We start from the raw sequence: 22,705 nt of genomic DNA on the forward strand, positions 1-22,705 counted from the left end.
TGTGTGGGGGCATTGATTTAGTATATAACGTTAACTTACCGATACTTATACCGTCTCTAAGTAAACAAGATACATTAATTAATTAATTGATGGGGGGAGAATGAATGAACGGACGGACGAATGCATTCATGCATAAATAAATTACTTTGAACAACAGTTCAAACATTCATGCTTAATTAATACAACGATTAATACCATAATAAAGCCTATTCCCTTATTGTAATAATAATAATAATAATAATAATAATAATAATAATAATAATAATAATAATAATAATAATAATAATGCGACACTAAAATCTACCCAACAGCGCCCTCTTGTGCCAAAGAAAATAAATTGCCTATTGATCACATGATTCTCCTTCGTCACCTGACTGGTTCGGCCGTCCCTCCAAACTAGGAAGCTGGTTTAGTGATTTCGTTTGTTTTGAATTATTTAAAAGATTATTGCGTTTCTATGCTTTTGTGCCGCATACTTAAATTAGTTTATTATTCGACACCTCTAACGTTACCCATGAGACGAATACAAAAGAAGCGGAACCACGATGGGTTAAAGCTATGATAGCTACACAGCCATGTCATCATCACAGGGTTTGTGTCATTATTATTAGCAACAAGCCCGTTCTCTTCCTCTCTGTGGTCTAACAAGGTAACGTTACATTCAGCTATGGCTTCCATCCTTGATGAGTACGAGGACTCGCAGAACAGCAGCAGACACGCACAACATCACCGCCTGTCCGCTGCGAACATCGGGATAACCCATTCAGGTAGACGAGCTGGGCCCATCAACAAGACATGATGACATCTGATTCTCATATCAACATAATTACAACACACACATTATTAAACATGCCATGCCGTTGGTCTTTGATGTGTTTTTCCCCCTAATGATTTTGATGCTAATTTGTTTTGTTTTGTCAATGATAATTGACAAATTGATGATAATGTTCGATGATGATGATCATGTTGATATAATTGTCTCCCAGGCTTTGTGAACGTGAGACTTGAGGAGGAGAAGCCGATATTCAACAAGCAGAGAATCGATTTTTCACCCCCTGAGAAGATCAACCACTTTGCAGTTTGCAACAATCAGCTATGCATGAGTTTGGGAAAGGACACACTTTTGAGGCAAATTACACTCCTATCAACACCATTATCTTCACTATTATCTTGTGGTTATTTGTTTGAGGGCAAAATGTGTTTCTGCCAGTTAAATGTGCAAAGTGATGGATTATACAGATTATATAGCCTGTTATTACCACGGCTCTGTTCACACTGATTAATACATCATGGAATCACTAAAGGCATGATGAAGTTTAGCTTGGGTCCGGACTATTTTCAACATGTGAACGATTGGTGTATATTTGATTCTATTCTATCAGGATCGACCTGGCCAAGCCAGACCAGCCCAACCAGATTGAACTGGGAAGGAAAGACGACAGCAGAGTGCACAAGCTGTTCCTGGACCCCACAGGTGAGAAAAGCCTACTAACAACGTGCTATGTCAACTCAACAGGAAATTAATGAGCATTATTCTGTGCCATTTGTTTTGGGTCCAGCTTTCACGTCTACTAACGGATGATTGACAAGTGTGTCATTTTCTGATGTGTAATTGAACCATAAGTCCGTTTTGACATTGTTCCTCGGAGAACATCTGAGGTACTCAATTATTACACAAAGTAAAGAGTGGATCAGTAGTGCTGGTCTTATTGGATCCCAGCTGTACACATTTCGTTTTCTTTTGTGTTTGTTTCTGCTGCTTAGTGTAATTAAAACAAGGTATCCAATGGAGTTTTTGACCACTAGTTGAGGAAATTGAAAGAGAAAAGGGGTCCCTGAAAATCCTGTGTCATCTGGCACAAGTACGCACAGGCACGCCATGACACAAATCAAACCATTGCATTTTTTTAATGTAATTTTTTGTGTCTTTCTATCTTTTGTCCCATCGTTATGCCAATTCCCTTCCTGGTCGTTGTGCTACCCCCTACTGTCAGTCTGGGGAGAGTGTAGACTACCACATGCCTCCTCTGATACATATGGAGTCACCAGCCGCTTCTTTTCACCTGACGGCACTGGGTGAAACTCGCCTCCCTGCTGAACATCTCATACCCTGCCGGCTTCCCAACCGCGAAGACTGCCAATTATATTTGTAGGGACGGCTGACCAAGCCGGAAGTACCGCTGACAGCTGGAATCAAACCCAGAGTCTCTGCGGTGGTAGACGAGTGCTTAGACCTCTACACTACCCAGCCGCCCGGAATAATGGAATACTATAATAATAACCATGGTCATCCCTAACATCCACCCTACCTTGGCAGGGTCCCACCTTGTGATCAGCCTGAGCACCAGCGAGTGTCTCTACCTGAACAGGAACACCCAGAAGGTGCGCGCACTGTCCCGCTGGAGAGGCCACCTCATCGAGAGCGTGGGCTGGAACAAAGTGCTGGGCATGGAGACCAACACCGGGCCCATCCTGGTCGGCACCAGCCAGGGCATTATCTTCGAGGCGGAGATCTCGGCCTCCGAGGGCAGCCTGTTCAACACCAACCCAGACCAGTACTTCAGACAGGTCAGAGACCAAGGGGGTGGACGAGTTCTTCACATGACAAGCCATGGAAATGTTCTAATGTCAATGCCATATGATATGTTTATAACTTAATACCTTTACATTTGTTGTATCTGTAAGCTCTTAACAGCTTTGGTGCATTGGTTAGAGTTTCAAGGCCATATGATTTACTCTGCTGTTTTTTACGTAAAACCTTTTTCGTAAAAATAAATAAATAATAATATCACTCACTCACTCACTCACTCACTCACTCACTCACTCACTCACTCACTCACTCACTCACTCACGGTTAGCCACATTGCCTCTAGTGGTGGTTTATAGGCATAGTACTTTGTGTAAGACCAGTTAAATCTATGCAAGACTGCTTTGCATCAATAGGGAGGTGTAGTCTGACGTCACTTTAGTTTCCTGCGCGGCCCACCCGTATAGGGATTTATCATTGGGAAAATGTATTATCGGCTATTGTAATAATTCGGCCTCATGAACATTGGCAAGCTTTCCATTTTGCACAAAATGAGTTCACTTCTATCACTAACATTATTGTGTAAGCAAATGTTCATGCTTTATTTGTTTTAAACGAGACGATTTAGAAATGTGTCCATTGGAAATGCATTGCAATTTCAAGCGAGGTGGACCGGCCGGAAACCACAATGACGTAACCACTACACCTCCCTATGACACTGTGGGCTAGATCCACAAAGAATGGATTGCACGGAGCAAGTTGCACCCTTACTTACAATTCATTATTAATTGAAAATGGGGGACCCTGATGTAAACAAGACGAAAGTCTTTCTCTGGTCTGCATCCCCTTAACAATTGTGTGTATTGAGCCGTACTGTATTGTACCCATTCTGCAATCTGTTAATACAATTTTCATTCAATCAATCACCATGCAGATTGATTGATTGATTGAATGACATTTTTTTGCTCAGGTTCCTGTGACATGTTCCATGCTAGAAACATGCCATTTTGCAAAGTGATAAGAGGATGGCAGGCACCTCCTCCCAGATATATATTGTGTCGTTTTTGTAATATATATTGCTGCATATTTTAGAATGTGTATATACATCTTTAGAATGTATATCCCTGACTTTATTTTTATTATTTGTGATTTTTCTTTTTTGACTACCTAAATGTTTACTGTGAGCGATCTGTAGTGCTGAATTTCCCTCGGGATCAATAAAGTACTTCTATTCTACTTCTTCTAATATATGACCTTAATTGGCCCATGATTTAGTAAAGAAAATATATATATATATATAGAAAAAAATAGTATAAATCCACGTAATCTAGTCTTGTTCACAAAAATGCTGGTGTATATATCCATTTAGCTTCTGGACTATGAAGTCCAGCATATCCAATTTTTATCTGGAGTATTTTCCAGCCCAATTCAACATCTCGGCTTATACACTACATTTGCGAATACTGTACCTCTTGACATGTGACTCAACCACTGTTCCATCTGATACCCGCGGCAGGTTCATTCTCTGGAGGAGGACGGGAAGCCGGCGCCGGTCTGCTGTCTGGAGGTCGAGCGAGGTCTGGAGAACAAGTACTTCATCATCGCCACCACCCGCAAACGCCTGTTCCAGTTTGTGGGCAAGGTGGCCGAGGGCTCGGAGCAGCAGGGCTTCAGCTCCATCTTCGCACAGAACCAGGACCTGCTGCCCAGCTTCCAGGAGTTTCCTGCCAACATGGGCTACAGTGAGATCACCTTCTACACATCCAAGCTGCGCTCCAGCCCCAAGGCCTTTGCCTGGATGATGGGGAACGGAGTCCTCTATGGCCAGCTGGACTATGTCAGGCCCGATTCCCTTCTCAGTGATGTGCAGGTACACACCAACTAGGGCTGGACAATATAATCGCATTTTGATTTTGGCTTCAGTTCTGACGATTATGTAAACAAAGATAATCAACTTTTAGCCAGGTCATGTTTTTAAGCCAGGTCATGTTTGAAAGGTTTTTGTTAAGTTCAATAAATGCACACCGCTGTTTAGATTATGTAGAAGCATTGATTGATTGAAAACTTTATTGACAGATTGCAGAATGGGTACAATACAGTACAGCTCAATACTAACAACTGCTAAGAGGATGAAGACCAGAAAAAGACATTTGTCTTGTTTACATAAGGGTCCTCCATTTTCAATTCATCAAGACATTTATGACATACAACAAGACATACAAATATATGGTGCTGTGTAAGAAAGAGATCATAAAAAAAATATACATCAGAAGGGGAAGAAACTGTACATTGGAGGGGGTTGGGTGGGTGGGGGACCATACACTAATCTTGTGAATCATGCATTGCAATGTTTTCCCCCTGCAGATTGTATACAATTCATCATCTATGATCATACCTTCTTTACATTCACTCTGTTTCTCCCTCCCTCCCTCAATCCATCCATCCTTTCATCAGGTGTGGGAGTACACCCCGGACATAGACTTCAGCTTCAACAAGCCCATCTCCATTGTGCTGACCCAGTTCCACTTCCTGCTGCTGCTCCCCGACCGCGTCAAAGCCATCTGCACCCTGAACGGCCAGGTTGTACACGAGGACGTGTTCCCGGATAAGTTCGGCACCCTGAAAAAGATGATCAAGGACCCGGCGGGTGGCCTGGTCTGGATCTACACGGAGCGGGCCGTCTTCCGCTACCACATCCAGCGCGAGGCCCGCGACGTGTGGCAGATGTACATGAGCATGAACAAGTTTGACCTGGCCAAGGAGTACTGCCGCGACCGGCCCGAGTGCACGGACATGGTGCTGGCCAAGGAGGCGGAGCACTGCTTCCAGAACAAGCGCTTCATCGAGAGCGCCAAGTGCTACGCACTGACGCAGAACTACTTCGAGGAGATCGCGCTCAAGTTCATCGAGGCCAAACAGGAGGAGGCCCTGAAGGAGTTCCTGCTGAAGAAGCTGAGCAACCTGAAGCAGAGCGAGAGAACCCAGATGACGCTGCTGGTCACCTGGCTCACGGAGCTCTACCTCAACCGGCTCGGTCAGCTGGAGAGCGACGAAGACAAGAACGTGCTTTTCCAGGAGACCCGGGACGAGTTCCGCCGCTTCCTCGGCTGCTCCAAGCACAAGGAGTGCCTGTACAACAACCGCACCACCATCTACGACCTGCTGGCCAGCCACGGCAACGTGGACGACATGGTCTACTTCTCGGTCATCATGCAGGACTACGAGAGGGTCATCTCCCACCACTGCCAGCACGATGACTACAGCGCCGCCCTGGAGGTGCTCTCCAAGCACTGCGACGAGAAGCTCTTCTACAAGTTCTCCCCCGTGCTCATGCAGCACATCCCCAAGAAGGTGGTGGACGCCTGGATCCAGATGGGGAAGCGGCTGGAGCCGAAGAAGCTCATCCCGGCCCTGATGAACTATAGCCAGATGGGCAGCACCCAGCAGATCAGCGAGACCATCCGATACATGGAGTTCTGTGTGTACCAGCTGACTGTGACCGAGGAGGCCATCCATAACTACCTGCTGTCTCTTTATGCCAAGTACAAGCCTGACTCCCTGCTCTGGTACCTGGAGCAGGCAGGGACCCACGCCTCAGAGATCCACTATGACCTGAAGTATGCCCTCAGGCTGTGTGCAGAGCACGGCTACCTCCAAGCCTGTGTCCTCGTCTATAAGATCATGGAGCTCTATGAGGAGGCTGTGGATCTGGCTTTGCAAGTGAGTGGCTTTGTGTCTTTGGGTGCAGATGGTATGTGATTAATATTCTGGAATGTAAAATTACATAAATGTCATTATGTGATGCAGCATGTTTTTACCAGTAATCAGTTGATTGTCATGTTGAGAGCGCAAATCTAAACTCAAAGTAAACAAAAGTTCAATACATCGACGAACCCTTGCGTATATTGACAATGGCTCTCGATTCGTCCACATCATCCCGCAGGTGGATGTGGACTTGGCCAAGTCGTGTGCGGACCTGCCCGAGGATGACGAGGAGCTGAGGAAGAAGCTGTGGCTGAAGATCGCCCGCCATGTGGTGCAGGAGGAGAAGGATGTGAAGAAAGCCATGAACTGCCTCTCCAGCTGCAACCTGCTGAAGATCGAGGACATCCTGCCCTTCTTCCCCGATTTTGTCACCATCGACCACTTCAAGGTCAGTACTAGATTGTTCATTGTTTACTTAAGGTAAAGCTATCCACGAATCTCAAAGACCCCATATAAGGTTATTCAGAGCATGTTTTGTCTGCGATGGTTTGACGTGCCTCCAAATCAGCGGTTCCCAAACTACGGGTCACGACCCACAGGTAGGTGACAGTGCATTGGCAGACCCACCCGGCAGCTGTGTGTATTTTCCATGTCTCGCCCCTTCATCAACGGAGGCCGACACACAGTATTCCAATACACGTCTCACTACGTCCTGCGCATGTATAATCGCGGGAGGGGGGTCTGGTCTTTTGTGTGTAACCTGGAGTCTGGACTCGCAATGGTACTTTGTTGTCAGAAGCGGTGCCGGTTGGCTGCGATGAAATGGGCTCTGCGCATAACCAGCTGCTATACCACACTGAAGTGAGGTGGCTATTAAATCGCCTTTTTTAACTCGGAGAAGAAGTGCAGATTTTCCTTGCAGACAAAAACAACCCATTGGCAGAGAAATATGCTGATAGTGAGCTGGATTAAGAAACTCTGTTAGTGGCACTCCAGGATAATCAGCAGAGATTTGTGGGGTATTTACTCTGCTTGATGGCTTTTTGTAGGAACAGAATGTTGCAAAGAATTATTTGAAGCCCATCATCTGTAGCCACTAGAAGGGCTCATTGAACAACTTCGGAGAGAGAGCGCAGACAATTTGGACAACTGGATCAAAGATCCGTTTATTACGCATGATGCAGCAGGCCACTGTCTGAGCAGGAAGCCTCAATGATCTTTCGTGTGATGAGCTACTGAAAGTCAAGTTCACTGGACAGGCCCTCGCAAAGTTCTGGATATCAGTCCGGAATGAGTACCCAGTGTTGTGTAATGCTGCGCTGAGAAAGCGTGTCCCCTTCGCATCAACATACTTCTGTGAGGCCGGATTTTCACAGTAGAAGCGGATCTCCGCCAAAGCGCACGTGAACGCATTTTATTTTCATGTTCTGGCAACATATTTTGGCTAAATATGCCTTGTTTTATAAATGTGTATACGGAATTGTTTCTGTGTATAATTATTATTATTATTAAATATAATAATTTTTTATTAAGTTATACATAGTTCCACCTAGGCTTGCCGCGGTAGTCAGTCAGTGATAACGGTGTCATTCTTGTGTTCAGGAATCCACTTGAGTAAATTAATTGCCTAGTGCCACCTCCGCCCACCGGTCTATACTTTCACTTTCACTTCTAGAGTAGATTTAACTGCACGTGAGGCAGAGAAAGAAGACTCTAGAGAAGAGATGGCATGTTACACAACAATGGCAGAAGATTGATCAATATTTTGGATTTAAACACGCAGCTTGACTCAGAGGACCAGTCCAGATCAGAAAAAGTATGTTTGTGTTTTTTTCTCTCTCGAATCAGCTGTGAAGGGAAAGTAGCCGGAACACGTTGGTGTGTGTGTCTTTCCATTGGTTAACAATATTAGGCGAACAAGAAAACGATGAACATTTTCAGCCTTGTGCAATGACCCTGCTGTGTTACAAACATATCTTCATTCATAGTTTAGTTTCAGGCACACCTGTAGTAAGGGGAGGGGAGGAAACAGCAGAGTGCGCGGTCAATTTGTTATGTCGGCTTGTCATCCTGCCTTTACAAGCTTCAACGTTTTATTCCTCATCTAAATGTGGCAATACAAGCTTGATATTCAACGTAAGTGAATGACCTTCTGTGTTAAGACTGTTAGTAAGCCAGTGTAAAGTAAAGATATTGAGAGCATACATTTGTCAAATGTGCAACCCTAGTTTCACCTAGTCGTATGAGACGTATTCTACTATTCTTCGTATGGCTGGATGTACCGCACCGTGACGCCTGTACCATTACACCCCTACTGTATACACATTTATAAAACATGGCATATTTTGCCAGAACATGAAAAGAAAATGCGTTTAAGTTCTTAGTAGAGGATGAGTTTTCCAGAAATGGAGAAGGATGGAATTTTCATGTAAAAGAAAAAAAAACATGCAGTACATAGCTAATAAGATACAAAAAGAAAATACAGAATGGATACACTGTATCTCTCTGCAGGAGGCCATCTGCAGCTCTCTGGAGGAGTATAACCAGCACATCGAGGAGCTCAAGCAGGAGATGGAGGAGGCCACTGAGAGCGCCAAGCGCATCCGCGAGGACATCCAGGAGATGAGGAACAAGTACGGTGTGGTGGAGTCCCAGGAGAAGTGTGCTGCCTGTGACTTCCCCCTGCTTAACAGGCCCTTCTATCTGTTCCTGTGTGGACACATGTTCCACTATGACTGCCTGTTGCAGGTACAGCAACTCTTTAGGCTTTCTCTCTATTCACTTTTACTCACTTGTGTTCTTTATTTTTTGTGATCGTTCTTTTATTTTTATTTTTTTACTGGCCACTTTCATGGTTTTACTAGACTAACTGGTTTTGTTTTTTTACGGAAATAATACCCTCTAAAGTGTGGTTGGTTACCTGTCAAAGTGGCTGAGTACAGTAGACAAACTCACCAGCCCCAGCTAATATTGACCAGTATTTGGCTAGTGTTAAAGGGGCACTTCACCAAAAAATAACAATGCTGCAGGCGGTCAGGTGGCGTAGCGGAGATTGCGCTTGTCACCAATGCAAGAGGCTGCGGTCTCGACTCCCGGAGTCGGCATTGCCTTGGCTTGGGCTGATCGCTATACTACCTCGTTTGGCTGGGTTAGGGGGAGGGAAGCCGTGGGTGGGAAACTGGCGTTGTGGACAGCGGCGCCTACAGGTCAGGTCTGGGCGCTTGCTCAGCGGAGGCAGGACTTGAGGAAGGCAGCGTGACCTCCCATGCGTTACACTTCACCAATGAGAGCCCTCGCTGCCAGGTGAGAAGTGTCGGAGGAAGCGTGCGGATACTTCAGGGTTCCCTTGTACCGACCAGTAGGAGAACATGCGCACAACAACCAGGTAGGGGGGGGGGGGGGGCGGGGAAATTGGCACAACGACTAAATTGGGACGGGGAGAAAAACAGAAAAAATCTGAGAAAAAGAGATACAAAAAATAATAATAAATAAATAACAATGCTGATTTATTTTGCTCATAATCTCACACATCCAATAATAATAATTAACAAATGGCAAGCAAAAATTTTAACAATTGATCTAAACATCCGATTTGAAATAATTGATTGGATAATTTGTTGTGTAAAACATTGTAATCTCAAAACAGTGAAGCTATTGGTACTGTGCGGTCCTGCTGTGTAGCTCAGCGCAGTGGAACATGGCACTCAATACTGCCAGAGGTTCGATTCCCACTGGGCTGCCCATGATAAAAAAATATTCACTTATGGTACTATATTTGTTAGTCCTCTTGACTATTGTAATACGTTTCATCCCTTCCTTCCCCAGGAGGTGACCCCTCACCTGTCGACCTACAAGCAGAGTCGTCTGGAGGAGCTGCAGAAGAAGTTGGCGACCGCCGCGCAGACCTCCAAGTCGCGCCACCGCCCGGCGCCCAAGGAGGAAGGGGACACCGCCAGCCTGGGCAAGGGCAGCGCAGGCACCAGCCGCGAGCAGATAAAGTCCGACATCGACGACATCATCGCGTGTGAATGCGTGTACTGTGGCGAGCTGATGATCAAAACCATCGACAAACCATTCATTGATCCACAGAAGTTTGAGGAGGAGAAGTCCAGCTGGCTGTAAATGACGCATCTCCTCTGTCATTGGGTTTGAGTCTGTCAGGGGGATATGCTATGTTGGCCATCAGTCGGAGACGGGGGGATATCATGCTATGTTGGCCTTCAGTCTGAGACGGGGGGATATCATGCTATGTTGGCCATCGTTCTGAGACGGGGATATCATGCTATGTTGGCCTTCAGTCTGAGACGGGGGATATCATGCTATGTTGGCCTTCAGTCTTGAGTCAGGGGGATAGGCCAACTGTCTAAAAAAGCCTCCTTACCATCAGTTGGTCGAGGGATTAGCTCACTTGTAGACAATAGTTCCTTCTTTGCCTATTAACAATGTCCACTGCTTAAAACTATCAGCAGCTGCATCTGATTTCAACAGAATACGCTCAGGTTGTTGACCATGTTGGGAGGCCAAGGACCTTCGCACCGTAAATGTAAACACACAGCTGCTAATGTACAGTTTGTATCACAGTGGGCACTGTATTAAGAAGGAATGACTGCCCTTGTTGATGGGGAGTCGTGGTATATCATGCCAGAACTGAACATACATGTGCCTAAAAAGGGCCCTTGCGACGGGGCTGGAGAAAGAGAGAATGCTAAGCGGTCGTATTTAACTCTGATAACAACTTTGAACTTTGAATTAGCCAGGTCATCATGTACTTGTTTGTTCCAGTGTACTCAACTGCACTTAAGTTTTTGTTTGTATCTTCCTACTCAGTTCAACCTCACAGCTCTGCTCTTTTTCATTCAGTAACACTTGATTAAGTCAGGATTAACAAATGATCGTTTTCAATATTCACTTTGAAAATGAAAATATTCAACATGAACGGAAACGTTGCATATTTATGATTATCGGTTGTAACGGCTGTTGGCATTGATTATGTAATAAATATTAAATAAATTGTTTTGTTAGTGTCACATGCATCGGATGATTTTTTTCCCCTTCTATTTTGCTAACAGCTTTTGCTTTTTCTGTCTCATGTCAAGTTATGTATTTCTGTATTGCCACACAATAATGCTCTCATGACAATAAAAAATAATCCAGCACTGTGTTTTATATTGTGAAATATTAGATCTGATTTCTCTGGTCAATAGATAATTATGCAGCATACCAGACAATTATGCACAGCAAATAGGCTAATGTTTTTAGTTTTTTTTTTTACCAACCTGCATCTATTTTGCCCATTAATGTTTCAGATTAGTTTATAAATATTTGGAATGAATGAATGAAACGATAGAATGGAACAATGAAAAGGATTAGTAGCACATGAATTATACACACAACACCAAGGTACTCATAACAAAATCATAGAATATGGTTATTATCGTCACAACACTTGTCTGTAATAAATATCAAGTTTGACAATAACAGTAAAAAATGTAACGGACTCGCGATAACTCAAACGGGGTTCCCCTTGAGTGACGTAACACGTAGCTCGGTAATCTTCGTGATGGTCAGACACTATCAATAGAAATCGGAAAATAATCGATAACATCTAAATAGTTGCTATAATTTACCTTCAAACGGACACATGTCATACACGTGTACACATAATGTCAAACCAATACACCGTGATGACTTCAAACTGCGGTTATTTCCTTGGAATCTGTATTTGGAGCTCATCCCACTCTCTGTACTCGATTGCACCGCCTGCTCCTTGCTGTATCCTCGCCATGGCGCCCGTGTCCCTGCTCTCTCAGCAGCAGAAAGTGGCCGCCTCTCCGCTGCTGTCGACCCAAAGCTCACAGACTCACTCGTTGTCTCAAACCGCCATTTTGGAGTCAGAGAGCCGAGAGTCGACAGCAGCACGGAGAGAGCGAGACAGGGGGACACGGGGCCAAGGTGAGAGAGTGCTTAGCCGTTATTATGGCGAGGGAGCCATGGGGGAAGATGGCCGAGAGGGAGAAAGAATTATAACACGGGGATCGTAGAGCAGGCGACGGAGTCTCCCCCTGTTCCCGAGACGAGGCTACGAGAGCCGCGGGCTGAGGGCCTTGTCCTCCCAGCGGCACCACAAACCAGCTAAACTCGCCATCCCCCCCAAATTTTATCGAAACAATCTTAAGATCTGGTGGATGTGGTGGCCTTAAAGAGACAGGGCCCATTTGAATACTTCATAATAATGATGTGAAGGGGCTGCAGTGATGATGGGGGTTAATAATGTCCAACAGTTAAAATTATTTGACCAGCTAATGACAAAAGATAAACAAGCTAGCTTGTTATTGTAACAATGGTGTTCCAAATAAAACTGACATCGCAGCTGTAATGTCTCTGGGATGTTGACTAATGCCAGAAAGCTGCCAATGTGTGTACAACAGTCACTAGCACCTTGACCCCACGGTATCATTGATCAGCGTGTGAAGTGGCTAACTGACGTTAGCTGGCGAGCTAATGCTACTTTAGCATGCCTGTCCAGCAAGCCCAGAGGCACCAAGCCAAGGTTAACGTTAGCCAGCAGTGTAGTTAGCTAGCCCTGCGTTAATAAGCACTATAATAACCCCCGAGTCATATGATGCAGGGTCAGGCAGCCAGCTAGTCGCACTAGTTCTCACGTGTTTTGACTGCTAGAGCAAACTACTGTACTGGTTTGAGTGGCTCCCCACCCACAGTGCAGCGTCCCCCTCAGTGAAGAGATGGTTATGCAATCAGTGGTTTTTAAACTTAAGTGGATGTCGTGTCATAAATCACAAGTACATAGATTACATTATCCATCAGTGAACTATGGATTTGTCTGATGTAAAGTAGCCTATTAATAATCAGAAGTTTGCATTTGAACTGCCCAAGATCAATGTAGCCTTTATGTCATCATAACCATTTCAATGCATTCTTATATAAAACATACTAGCTTGTTATATCAGTAGTTCTCAAAGTGGTCCTCGAGGGGGTTCCCAGAAACATTTGAAATGTTAATTTCACTTTTGTTTCATTCACTAGAAGTTAACCCGATTTGAAAATGTATCAGGATATTCTGAGCACAGCTTCCCCTCCCTCCACTGTTATCACTCCATTATTTATGGATTCTGGAAGACTATTAGCGTATATCTATCAGATCTGACATCTTAATATCTTGATGGGGTCCCTGGGACTAAATCGTATAAAATGGGGGTCCATGGCCTATACTACACACATTTGGGGTCCTTGACATGAAGTTTGAGAAGCACTAACCAACCACTGCCTAATTAAAAATGTCCGTTATTACAGCTATTAAATAGCTACTTCAGCTATTTCAGTGTCCCACAATCAAAATATAATGCATCATTCACAGGGTAACATCAACAGTCATAACATTAAAAAGACAACTATGTCTAGAGATATATTCTATATTCTGATGCAGACACTGTATATGCGTCGTCAATCCTGGACATCATATGACCGGTCACATTTCTCTCTCTTCCAGTCCTTTTCACTTCTGTCTTGAGTGCGCGGGTCTTGGAAGTTATAATGACTTTCCTTATTCTGAAGGTATGTCTAACGTTTATATCACAATGGACCAAGGTGGATTACAATAAATAAATAAAAAAAAAAAGCTTAGGTTCCAGTTGTTCATCTTTCCCTCCGTCTTTCTCTTCCTCTCCATTTCCCCTCTTTTCCTGTCGCTCCACAGTAAGTGTTTACTGCCCTGTTGGGCAGAGGTGCCTCTCTGCTGCATGGCATCAGGGCAAGGGAGGCTGGAGGCTGGGCCGCCGGGGAGCTCCGGCCTGGCCAAACCTCTCTACCTGCAGCGTCTGGAGAGGTCCCTGAGGCTGGGCAGCTTCCTGCGCCAGACCTCTTCCATCTTCGACAGCGACACATCCTCCAGGTAGAGCGATGACCGGGGTGCTACTCTCCTGGCCAGGGCCCCGGTGGCATATAACCCCAAGGATTCACTTGAAACGAAGCAAAATAAGACCTTTGATTTGATTTGAAATCTTTATTTCCAACATGTAAATACAAACAATATAAAACAAAAACAAATCATTGATCTCTAGCAATGTAAGGGAAAAAAATAAATAAAAAACTAAACAAAAAAAGAACAAAACTCAATTTACATGTTCGATAATGAGTTATAGGATTAGCCTATAATAAAACACTCCAGAGAGATGCCTGTGTGTGTGTTGACTTGGCCACAATACTTTGACTATAGGCTATACTAGGGTCTTAGTTGACTTAAGAATTTTGAAGTTGATTTAGTAATTTTTTTAATTATTATTTAAATGCTGAATGTCATAGGTATTACAGGCATATAAATAGCACAACCCCTAGATAACTAAAATACTCCCTAGTTGTAAAGAGGTCTTTCTGAATGATAGTATTACTTTGCAGAAGTGCAGTAATGTGGTTGGTACACACTGCAGTGTCAAATATCTGACAATTCAATAAACTATTCAGCCAGTCAACCAATATCTGACTATTAGACACCTAAGAATGTCTTTAGTTAAAGACAGCCCTGTTTTATTCTGCACCACTGTACTGTCAGGCCCTCAAACATAACCTCTCGTCACAGAGGACGAGAATAGAAGTGTGGGATGTGTAGGGTTTAAGGCTGCATGTTTTTAATACCCTAGTGATGACAGCGATGACAGTGATGATGCCTTAGGGGAAGGGCCATCTCTGGGTCCCGCCAATCAGCATACAGCCCTGAGAGTGAAGGAGGAGCCATGTGATGAGGAGGAGGGGCTGACTGAGGGTAACCCCCTCAATGGGGTCCTGCTGCAAGGCAAAGGTGAGTTATACTAAATGGTAAATGGTGCATTTATATAGTGCTTTTATCCAAAGCGCTTTACAATGTTGTTCCTCACATTCATGCATTCACACACCGACGGCAGAGGCAACCATGCAAGGTGCCAACCTGCTCATCGGGAGCAATTAGGGGTTAAGTGTCTTGCTCTTGTCTGTCTAATCTGACATTTTGACACGCCTGCCCGGGAGGAGAGGGAATCGAACCATGAACCTTCCGACCAGATGAGCACTCTACCTCCTGAGCCACTGTCGCCCCTACTCTACTGCTACTAGAGTCATAGGATAATTTACTGTGTAACCATCAGTGTTGGGCAAGTTGTAAGGAAGTGTAATTAATTGCTTATTAATGATTACTCCTTTAAATTTTTGTTATCAAAATTACTTTACTGATTACTTTGTATACTCCGAAAAAGGTAATGGACAGCCTGTTTAGCTTCTGTCTTTGCAAAGCTTTAGACTTTGTTTCCAGATGTCAGCTGTGGTGCAAACAAAGTCTACCTCTGAGTTTGGCCTTCAAATTAGCTTCCATCACGGCATATTATCTCTCTCGAGGTAGCCAGCAAACGTCTTTCTCTGTTGGCAGCTTAACATTGTTCTTTGTGGGTGTTTTCTCTATGATGCGTCGAAATGCGGATCGTGGAAATAGGTAACATCTTTTTGACCATAATATACCCAGCGACAAGCTTTTTCACACCTTCTCCGCTCACGGGATGGTGTTTGCCCTGATTTTATATCCAGTTTCTGTTGTTTTGTTTACATCCTTCACTGGCACTGGTAGAGGCTTCCCTGTCAGTGTCAGGTTTCACATTGTCGTGCTGCTGTGTCAGATGCTTCATCAAATTAGATGTCGTATATTTTGCAGTTGCAAAGTTTACAACGGACAGCTATTGAATGCGTAACGTTACCTCTCTTCATGCTGCTTTTGGCTAGTAGCCGACGTGACCTCGCTCTGACACAGTGTTACTTGGATTAGTAGTGGTAACTAATATAATTGCTATTTCGGAAATTGTAAAGCCTTACTTGACTCGTCACTGGGAAAGTAATACAATTACAGTAAGGCGTTACTGCCCAACACTGGTAACCATTCCTTCAATCTGGACTCTACTTTCTCTCACCCAAGTGTGTTCATTCTCATCATCCCATATCAAAACATTAATCTATTCTCTGCACACTCAGCCATTTACTCTCATCCAAGTCAAACTCTAATTTCTCACGTACAAGCGCAATTGACCTATCTCAAACCCTGCCCTCTTTTCTTGATCCTCCAATCACAACTGTTGTTTCTGGAGGATCAAGAAAGGAGAGCAGTGTTTGAGATAGTTAAATTTATACCCAAGTGATGGGAATTCCGTCTCTTTTGGTTCGGCTCACTAAAAAGAGCCGGCTCCCAAGCGGCTCCTCAGATCTTTAGTTGCTTAAATTAATTTATTAATTACTGTAAAATGAACTACTAATGTGAAAAACATACAGTATATCAAATGTTTATTATTTATATGGCTTTATTTACATATTCAACATGGAGCAGAGTGCTACAAAAAGTTAATTATAAAGTACAAGCTTAGCTTAGCTTTAACAGAAAAGAAATAGGAGAAAAATGAATGGGAGCCCACTCCTGTCGTTAACTTTAAAGAGTTGGCTCTGAGAGCCGTTTCGTTCGCGACCGACACATCACTAGCATGAACCCTTTGCCCTGTGTTGTTGAGGAAGATCTGATTCGTTTCTATCCCTGCTACATCCGCAGACCAAAAGGCAGACAAAGCCAGCCTCTACAATTTCTCCAAGCTGAAGAAGAACAGAAAATGGCTCAAGGTACCCCCCCCCCCCAAAAAAAGTTTTCTAACCATGCTTCAAATGTTTTTGTTTTTTCACATATTTGCCAAACTCTGTCCCTTCCCTTTTCTCCACATATTCCTCCCTCCTCCACTTTACACACATTCATTCCATTCTTCTCTCTCCACCATCTGCTCCTTTCTCCTGCAGAGTATCCTTCTGAGCGACGACACCTCAGACTCAGATTCAGACTCGGACGACTCAGACTTCATGTTGTCCCGCGACGAGCTGCACGACATGCTGAGGCTCCACCGCCACACCAGGCAGCACCAGAGCAAGTTCCACTCAGACCGCGAGGTTAGGCGGTCCACATGCATGCACCAGACCCATGTTCCACTTGAGTTGTGTGGTAGAATTCTGTATATACTGTATATTTGTGTACATAGTATGTGTATAAGGGGATATTATTTATTGTGAGTACACGCACACACACACCATTAATGATTTCACTCCTAATCTATTTCACAATGAAAAGCATTGTCTTCTCTGTTAGCTAGCATTAGCACTAACACTAGGGGCGCATGCCTATGTTCCCACAGCCCTATGTTCCCAGGCCACGTTTCCTTTTTTCATAAATTTGTCAAGTCAATTTTATTTATATAGCACATTTCTAAGCAGCGGCAGCTGGCACCAAAGTGCTTCACAGGCAGGTTGATAAAAGACAAAAATATAACGATGCAAGATATAAAATTAAAAACACAGTAAAACAATGAATGTAATAAAAACAGGTATGACATCAGGTTGCTCAACGAACAATAACACTATGCAACAACCATCAAATGCACTCACAACACACACATCCACACGCACACACTCACTTTAAACAAACAACACACTGCAGCACCCACTCTCCACACTTTAGAACACCTAAACACACTTTATATTTATTGGTAAAGGATTTGCACTACAACCCATACCTCAGTACACCTTACTGTAAATTGTACCTAAATTGTACCTCATCCCATTTCTGCTTTGCACTATATAGTATATTGTATATTAGTATATTGCATAGTATATTGTATATTGTATGGTAACTCAGTTACTTCTATTCTGCATTGAACATTGTACATATGTATATACTGAACACTGTGTCTACGTACGTGACTTCTATTTTTTACTTCTATTTTTACATGCTATACTATTTTATCTCATACTTATCTTTTGTCTAGCACAGTCTCTGGAGTGTAACAGAAAGAAGCATTTTGTATAAAAGTATTCTGTACTTCTGTATGACAACTATTAAAGAAACTTGAAACTTGAACTTGACACAGTAAAGCAAAGAAGATAAAAATGGGCCAGGGGTCTAGTGGTGATTAAGTGGGGGGAGGCCAGGGAGAACAAGTAGGTTTTTAAAAGTGATTTAAAAACCTGCAAGGTCTGGGCGGCCCGTATATTGCGGGGGAGGCTGTTCCACAGTCTAGGCGCTGCGGTGGAGAATGCTCTGTCTCCCCTAGTCTTGAGCCTAGTTCTAGGCACCACCAATAGCAGCTGGTCGGCTGATCTAAGGGATCTGTGGGGGGTGTGGCGGTGCAGGAGCTCAGATAGATAGGGAGGAGCCGTGCCATTGAGTGATTTAAAAACATTTAGGGCTCTAATCTATCCTAAAGCGAACAGGCAGCCAGTGGAGCGAGGCCAGAACTGGGCTGATGTGCTCATGTTTTTTTGTTTTGGTGAGGAGGCGCACGGCTGCATTCTGCACCAGCTGTAGGCAGCGGAGCAGGGATTTGTCGATGCCTGTGTAGAGGGCATTGCAATAGTCGAGGCGAGTGGTGACAAAGGCATGTATCACTGTCTCTAGTATCCGATTTTATCCCCCTTTCTCTTAATTTGGTAGCCAATTACACCCAACCTATTATCCAATTGTTAGCAAATTGTTAGTTAGCAAAAACATTAGCCAATGTCAGCTACCAAATATTCCAGCTAACGCTAGCCACTGTTAATCAAAGACCATCTTTAATTAACACTTAATTAGCTGTAACATTTTGTAGCTGTCATAGCAGCTCTAATGTTTGGTAACAAATGTTAGTGCTGCTAATGCTAGCTAACAGCCAAAGGAGATGCTTGATGCTCTCCAATTGTGGGATAGATGGACACATTTTCGATTTCATCAAACATGGGGCAGCCATACTTAACACAGTCCCCCATCGATATACAGTATGTCCTCACTCCGCTTCCACAACTACACACACACACACACACACACACACACACACACACACACACACACGCACACACACACACACACACACACACACACACACACACACACACACACACACACACACACACACACACACACACACACACAATACGTCAGTTGCAGTATGTCATCATTAGTAATAACAGTGTTATGACTTCTCCTCCAGCTCCAGCAGTACCAGTACTACAGCACTGGGCTTCTCTCCACCCACGACCCCTTCTATGAACAACAGCGCCACCTGCTGGGACCGAAGAAGAAGAAAATCAAAGATGAGAAGAAGTTCAAGGGTAATTTTTGTAACCTAAAACATGCTTCTGTACCGATCACAGTGCCGTAGTTTACCGGACGTAAAACGTGCTTTTGGTAACGATCACAGTTTTAAAACGACCCCCCTCCCCTTGATGATTTTGTGAAGACACATATGTACATGGTATATACCTTTTGATTTGGAAGTATTTGGGGTTTCGGGCGAGCAACCAGAACGATTTGGGCATATTGCATATAATGCGCCAAATCTCGCAATCTATGAAAAAAGACTGGACACTGGGATTCAGCTTATTCCATTGAGTCGTTAATATGTTTTCAGGTTCACATGTTAATGCAACTCCTGGGACACAGATTTACACTGTTTTAATTCCTCATACATACATCTACACGTTGTTTAGCCAAACTGAAGAAGGTGAAGAAGAAGAAGAAGCGAGTGGAGGGGGAGTTCTCGGGGGAGGGGCGCTCCTACGTCACCAAGATCTTCGCCAAGTTCTCCCACGACGCCCCGCTGCCCACGGTGAAGAAGAAGCACCTGACCGTGGAGCAGCTGAACGCACGGCGACGCAAAGTCTGGCTCACCATCGCCAAGAAGGAGATCCCCAAGGTCAGTGTGCCGCGCAGGAGCCGCACGATGGGAGCGCTCACCACGGCCAGCCATGTGTTTGTGTATTTAGTATTTATTGCTCAGGTCCAGTGTAGGGATCCACCGATCGGACTTTTTCAGTCCCGATACCGATACCAATACCTGGGCTTTGGGTATCGGCCGATACAGAGTACTGATCCGATACCCATTGTTCAATTAATAAATTAATAAATCATTAATAAATCATTAATTAATCATTAAAGAAGAATCATCATTCTTTTGTGCAAGGCAACATCAGGCTTGACTTAAAACATTACTTTCCTAACTTAGTGAAACAAAATGTAACAAATGAACACAGATATAAATATACTGAATTGTTATTTATTATTAAAATTTAATAAAATTGTCTCCGATACCCGATCTAGCTATTTTAGTCATATCAGGGCCCATATGCGATATCAATATCGGATCGGTGCATCCCTAGTTCAGTGTTACTAGTCCTAATATTACGAGTAGTGTAACAGAATACTGCCTCGATTTCAGTAATGATATTACGGTTATTAGCCCATCAAAGAACAGCTCATCACTCCATTACGTTGACCTGCGTCTTTGTTCATCTGAGATCTATCCAAACGGCGCTCAAGGCTTAGCTGCACGTTGTAAGAGAATCCGACGTCAAAAGTTGGGACTCCTGCATGTATTTCTCATGGAGGCAGGTAGAATCCACCCTACTGGTAGAATTAGTTCAAGAGTGAACCAGCGGCACTGTTTCCTCCATTTGGAGTGCGAGAGGAGCCTCGACTTCTCCTACTTTTCCACTTAAATAAATCTAAAACCTCATGAAACACCTGCTATCCTACAACAACACATATTTAAAAAGATTGTCCTTCATCAGTTTAAGCCAGTTGTGCTTTTGATCCAGCCTGAAGTAGCCGTGTGACCAAACTGCTGTGGGGGGAAAAGCTGCTGGTTATGAGCTTTCACACCGGAGGTGCTGTGCTCTGCTTTTTTGGACTAATGCACCCAGCACTGCCCAGGTCTGGAATATATACAATACCATCAATGTCTTTTCCCCCCCCCCTTCCAGACATTCAAGCAGAAAACTTCAGCCAAGAACCTCGTCTTGACAAACGCCAAAAAAGTAAGTCATAATGTAAATGGTATGTTCTTGTACGTATAACCTTCAGACATGTTTTACAAAAGTATACCCTACCAGTTAGGACATTCAGTGTGCAAGAGGCCAGCGTAGGAACTTTGTCCACGTCACGCTCAGTGTATGAAAACCTTCACCGTTAAAGGAACACACCAACCTTTTGGGAAATTTGCTTATTTGCCATCTACCCTGGAGTTCTTTTGAAAAACTGGGCTTTTGAGGTGATGAAATCACTGCGCCCAGGCAGCAGTGGTTTGGCAAAAAAAAATTCAGAGTATATATCTGCTTAGAAAACGAAAATGTCAATTCTTTTTTCTCCACGTGGTAAATACACAGGTCACAACATGTTTTGGAGTTGTATTTGGAGTGTATTTCGTGACTGTTGGGAACTATGCTACACTGGCACACCTACTTCCACTGAATGACGCTAAGCTAGGCTAACGGTGCAGCTGTTCCCTAAGCCTAAAGCATGCACAGAGAAGAAAATGGTATGTATCTGCTTGTCTAACTCCAGGGTAGATGGCAAATAAGCTAATTTCACAAAAAGTTGGCGTGTTCCTTTAATACAACATCCATAGTTAACAGTCCAGTCAGTCTCTATGAGTTGGAGCAGAGGACATAGTGAAAACACTGGGTAGTAGATAAAACATTCATGAGTTTCTAATATATACAGTAGTTTGTTACTGTACCTGTCTGGTCGTCTTCAGCGCAGAGAATACAAATCAGACACAACCGTGAGCAGCATGTAAAACAATATTCACAGGTTTATTACCCTTGCAGGAAAGAGTGCACAGTGTGCATATGTATCTGAACTTTTAACTATATTCACAGTATCTATTGTCAAATTATTGTTATTTATTCCTTCGAAGACTAAGGCAAGGCCGGTTCAACGGTGTAAACGTGATGTCATCAGTACAGTGCCTTCTCTGTCCACTTCCTAGCTGGCTCACCAGTGTAAACATGATGTCATCAGTACAGTGGGTTCTCTGTCCTCTTCCTAGCTGGCTCACCAGTGTAAACGTGATGTCATCAGTACAGTGGGTTCTCTGTCCTCTAGCTGGCTCACCAGTGTAAACATGATGTCATCAGTACAGTGGGTTCTCTGTCCTCTAGCTGGCTCACCAGTGTAAACATGATGTCATCAGTACAGTGGGTTCTCTGTCCTCTTCCTAGCTGGCTCACCAGTGTAAACGTGATGTCATCAGTACAGTGGGTTCTCTGTCCTCTAGCTGGCTCACCAGTGTAAACGTGATGTCATCAGTACAGTGTGTTCTCTGTCCTCTTCCTAGCTGGCTCACCAGTGTAAACGTGATGTCATCAGTACAGTACGTTCTCTGTCCTCTAGCTGGCTCACCAGTGTAAACGTGATGTCATCAGTACAGTGGGTTCTCTGTCCTCTAGCTGGCTCACCAGTGTAAACGTGATGTCATCAGTACAGTGGGTTCTCTGTCCTCTAGCTGGCTCACCAGTGTAAACGTGATGTCATCAGTACAGTGGGTTCTCTGTCCTCTTCCTAGCTGGCTCACCAGTGTAAACGTGATGTCATCAGTACAGTGGGTTCTCTGTCCTCTTCCTAGCTGGCTCACCAGTGTAAACGTGATGTCATCAGTA

At 44.0% G+C, this 22,705-nt stretch overlaps 2 protein-coding genes across 2 annotated transcripts in view; both read left to right on the plus strand.

Annotated features, from left to right (window-relative positions):
- The first annotated feature begins 390 nt into the window (after positions 1-390).
- vps18 (VPS18 core subunit of CORVET and HOPS complexes) lies at positions 391-11,388 on the plus strand. Its single transcript, XM_084313871.1, has 9 exons — positions 391-767; positions 987-1,128; positions 1,383-1,474; positions 2,318-2,568; positions 4,044-4,397; positions 4,982-6,247; positions 6,471-6,680; positions 8,744-8,980; positions 10,058-11,388. Exons 1-9 carry the CDS (start codon positions 668-670, stop codon positions 10,352-10,354), a joined length of 2,949 nt encoding a protein of 982 aa, XP_084169997.1. The 5' UTR covers positions 391-667; the 3' UTR covers positions 10,355-11,388.
- A 717-nt stretch (positions 11,389-12,105) lies between these two features.
- Positions 12,106-22,705, plus strand: part of ino80 (INO80 complex ATPase subunit) — a gene marked incomplete at its 3' end in the record, with an annotated part of 127,825 nt that continues 117,225 nt past the window's right edge. Inside the window, 9 exon segments of the mRNA XM_084314217.1 lie at positions 12,106-12,184; positions 13,740-13,804; positions 13,947-14,141; positions 14,887-15,044; positions 16,803-16,870; positions 17,042-17,188; positions 19,258-19,378; positions 19,757-19,962; positions 21,029-21,082. Coding sequence (XP_084170343.1) covers positions 13,990-14,141; positions 14,887-15,044; positions 16,803-16,870; positions 17,042-17,188; positions 19,258-19,378; positions 19,757-19,962; positions 21,029-21,082 — 906 coding nt within the window. The 5' untranslated portion in view covers positions 12,106-12,184; positions 13,740-13,804; positions 13,947-13,989.

Source organism: Notolepis coatsorum, assembly GCF_963971535.1.
Source record: "Notolepis coatsorum genome assembly, chromosome: 5".
Classification (NCBI taxonomy): Eukaryota; Metazoa; Chordata; class Actinopteri; order Aulopiformes; family Paralepididae; genus Notolepis; species Notolepis coatsorum.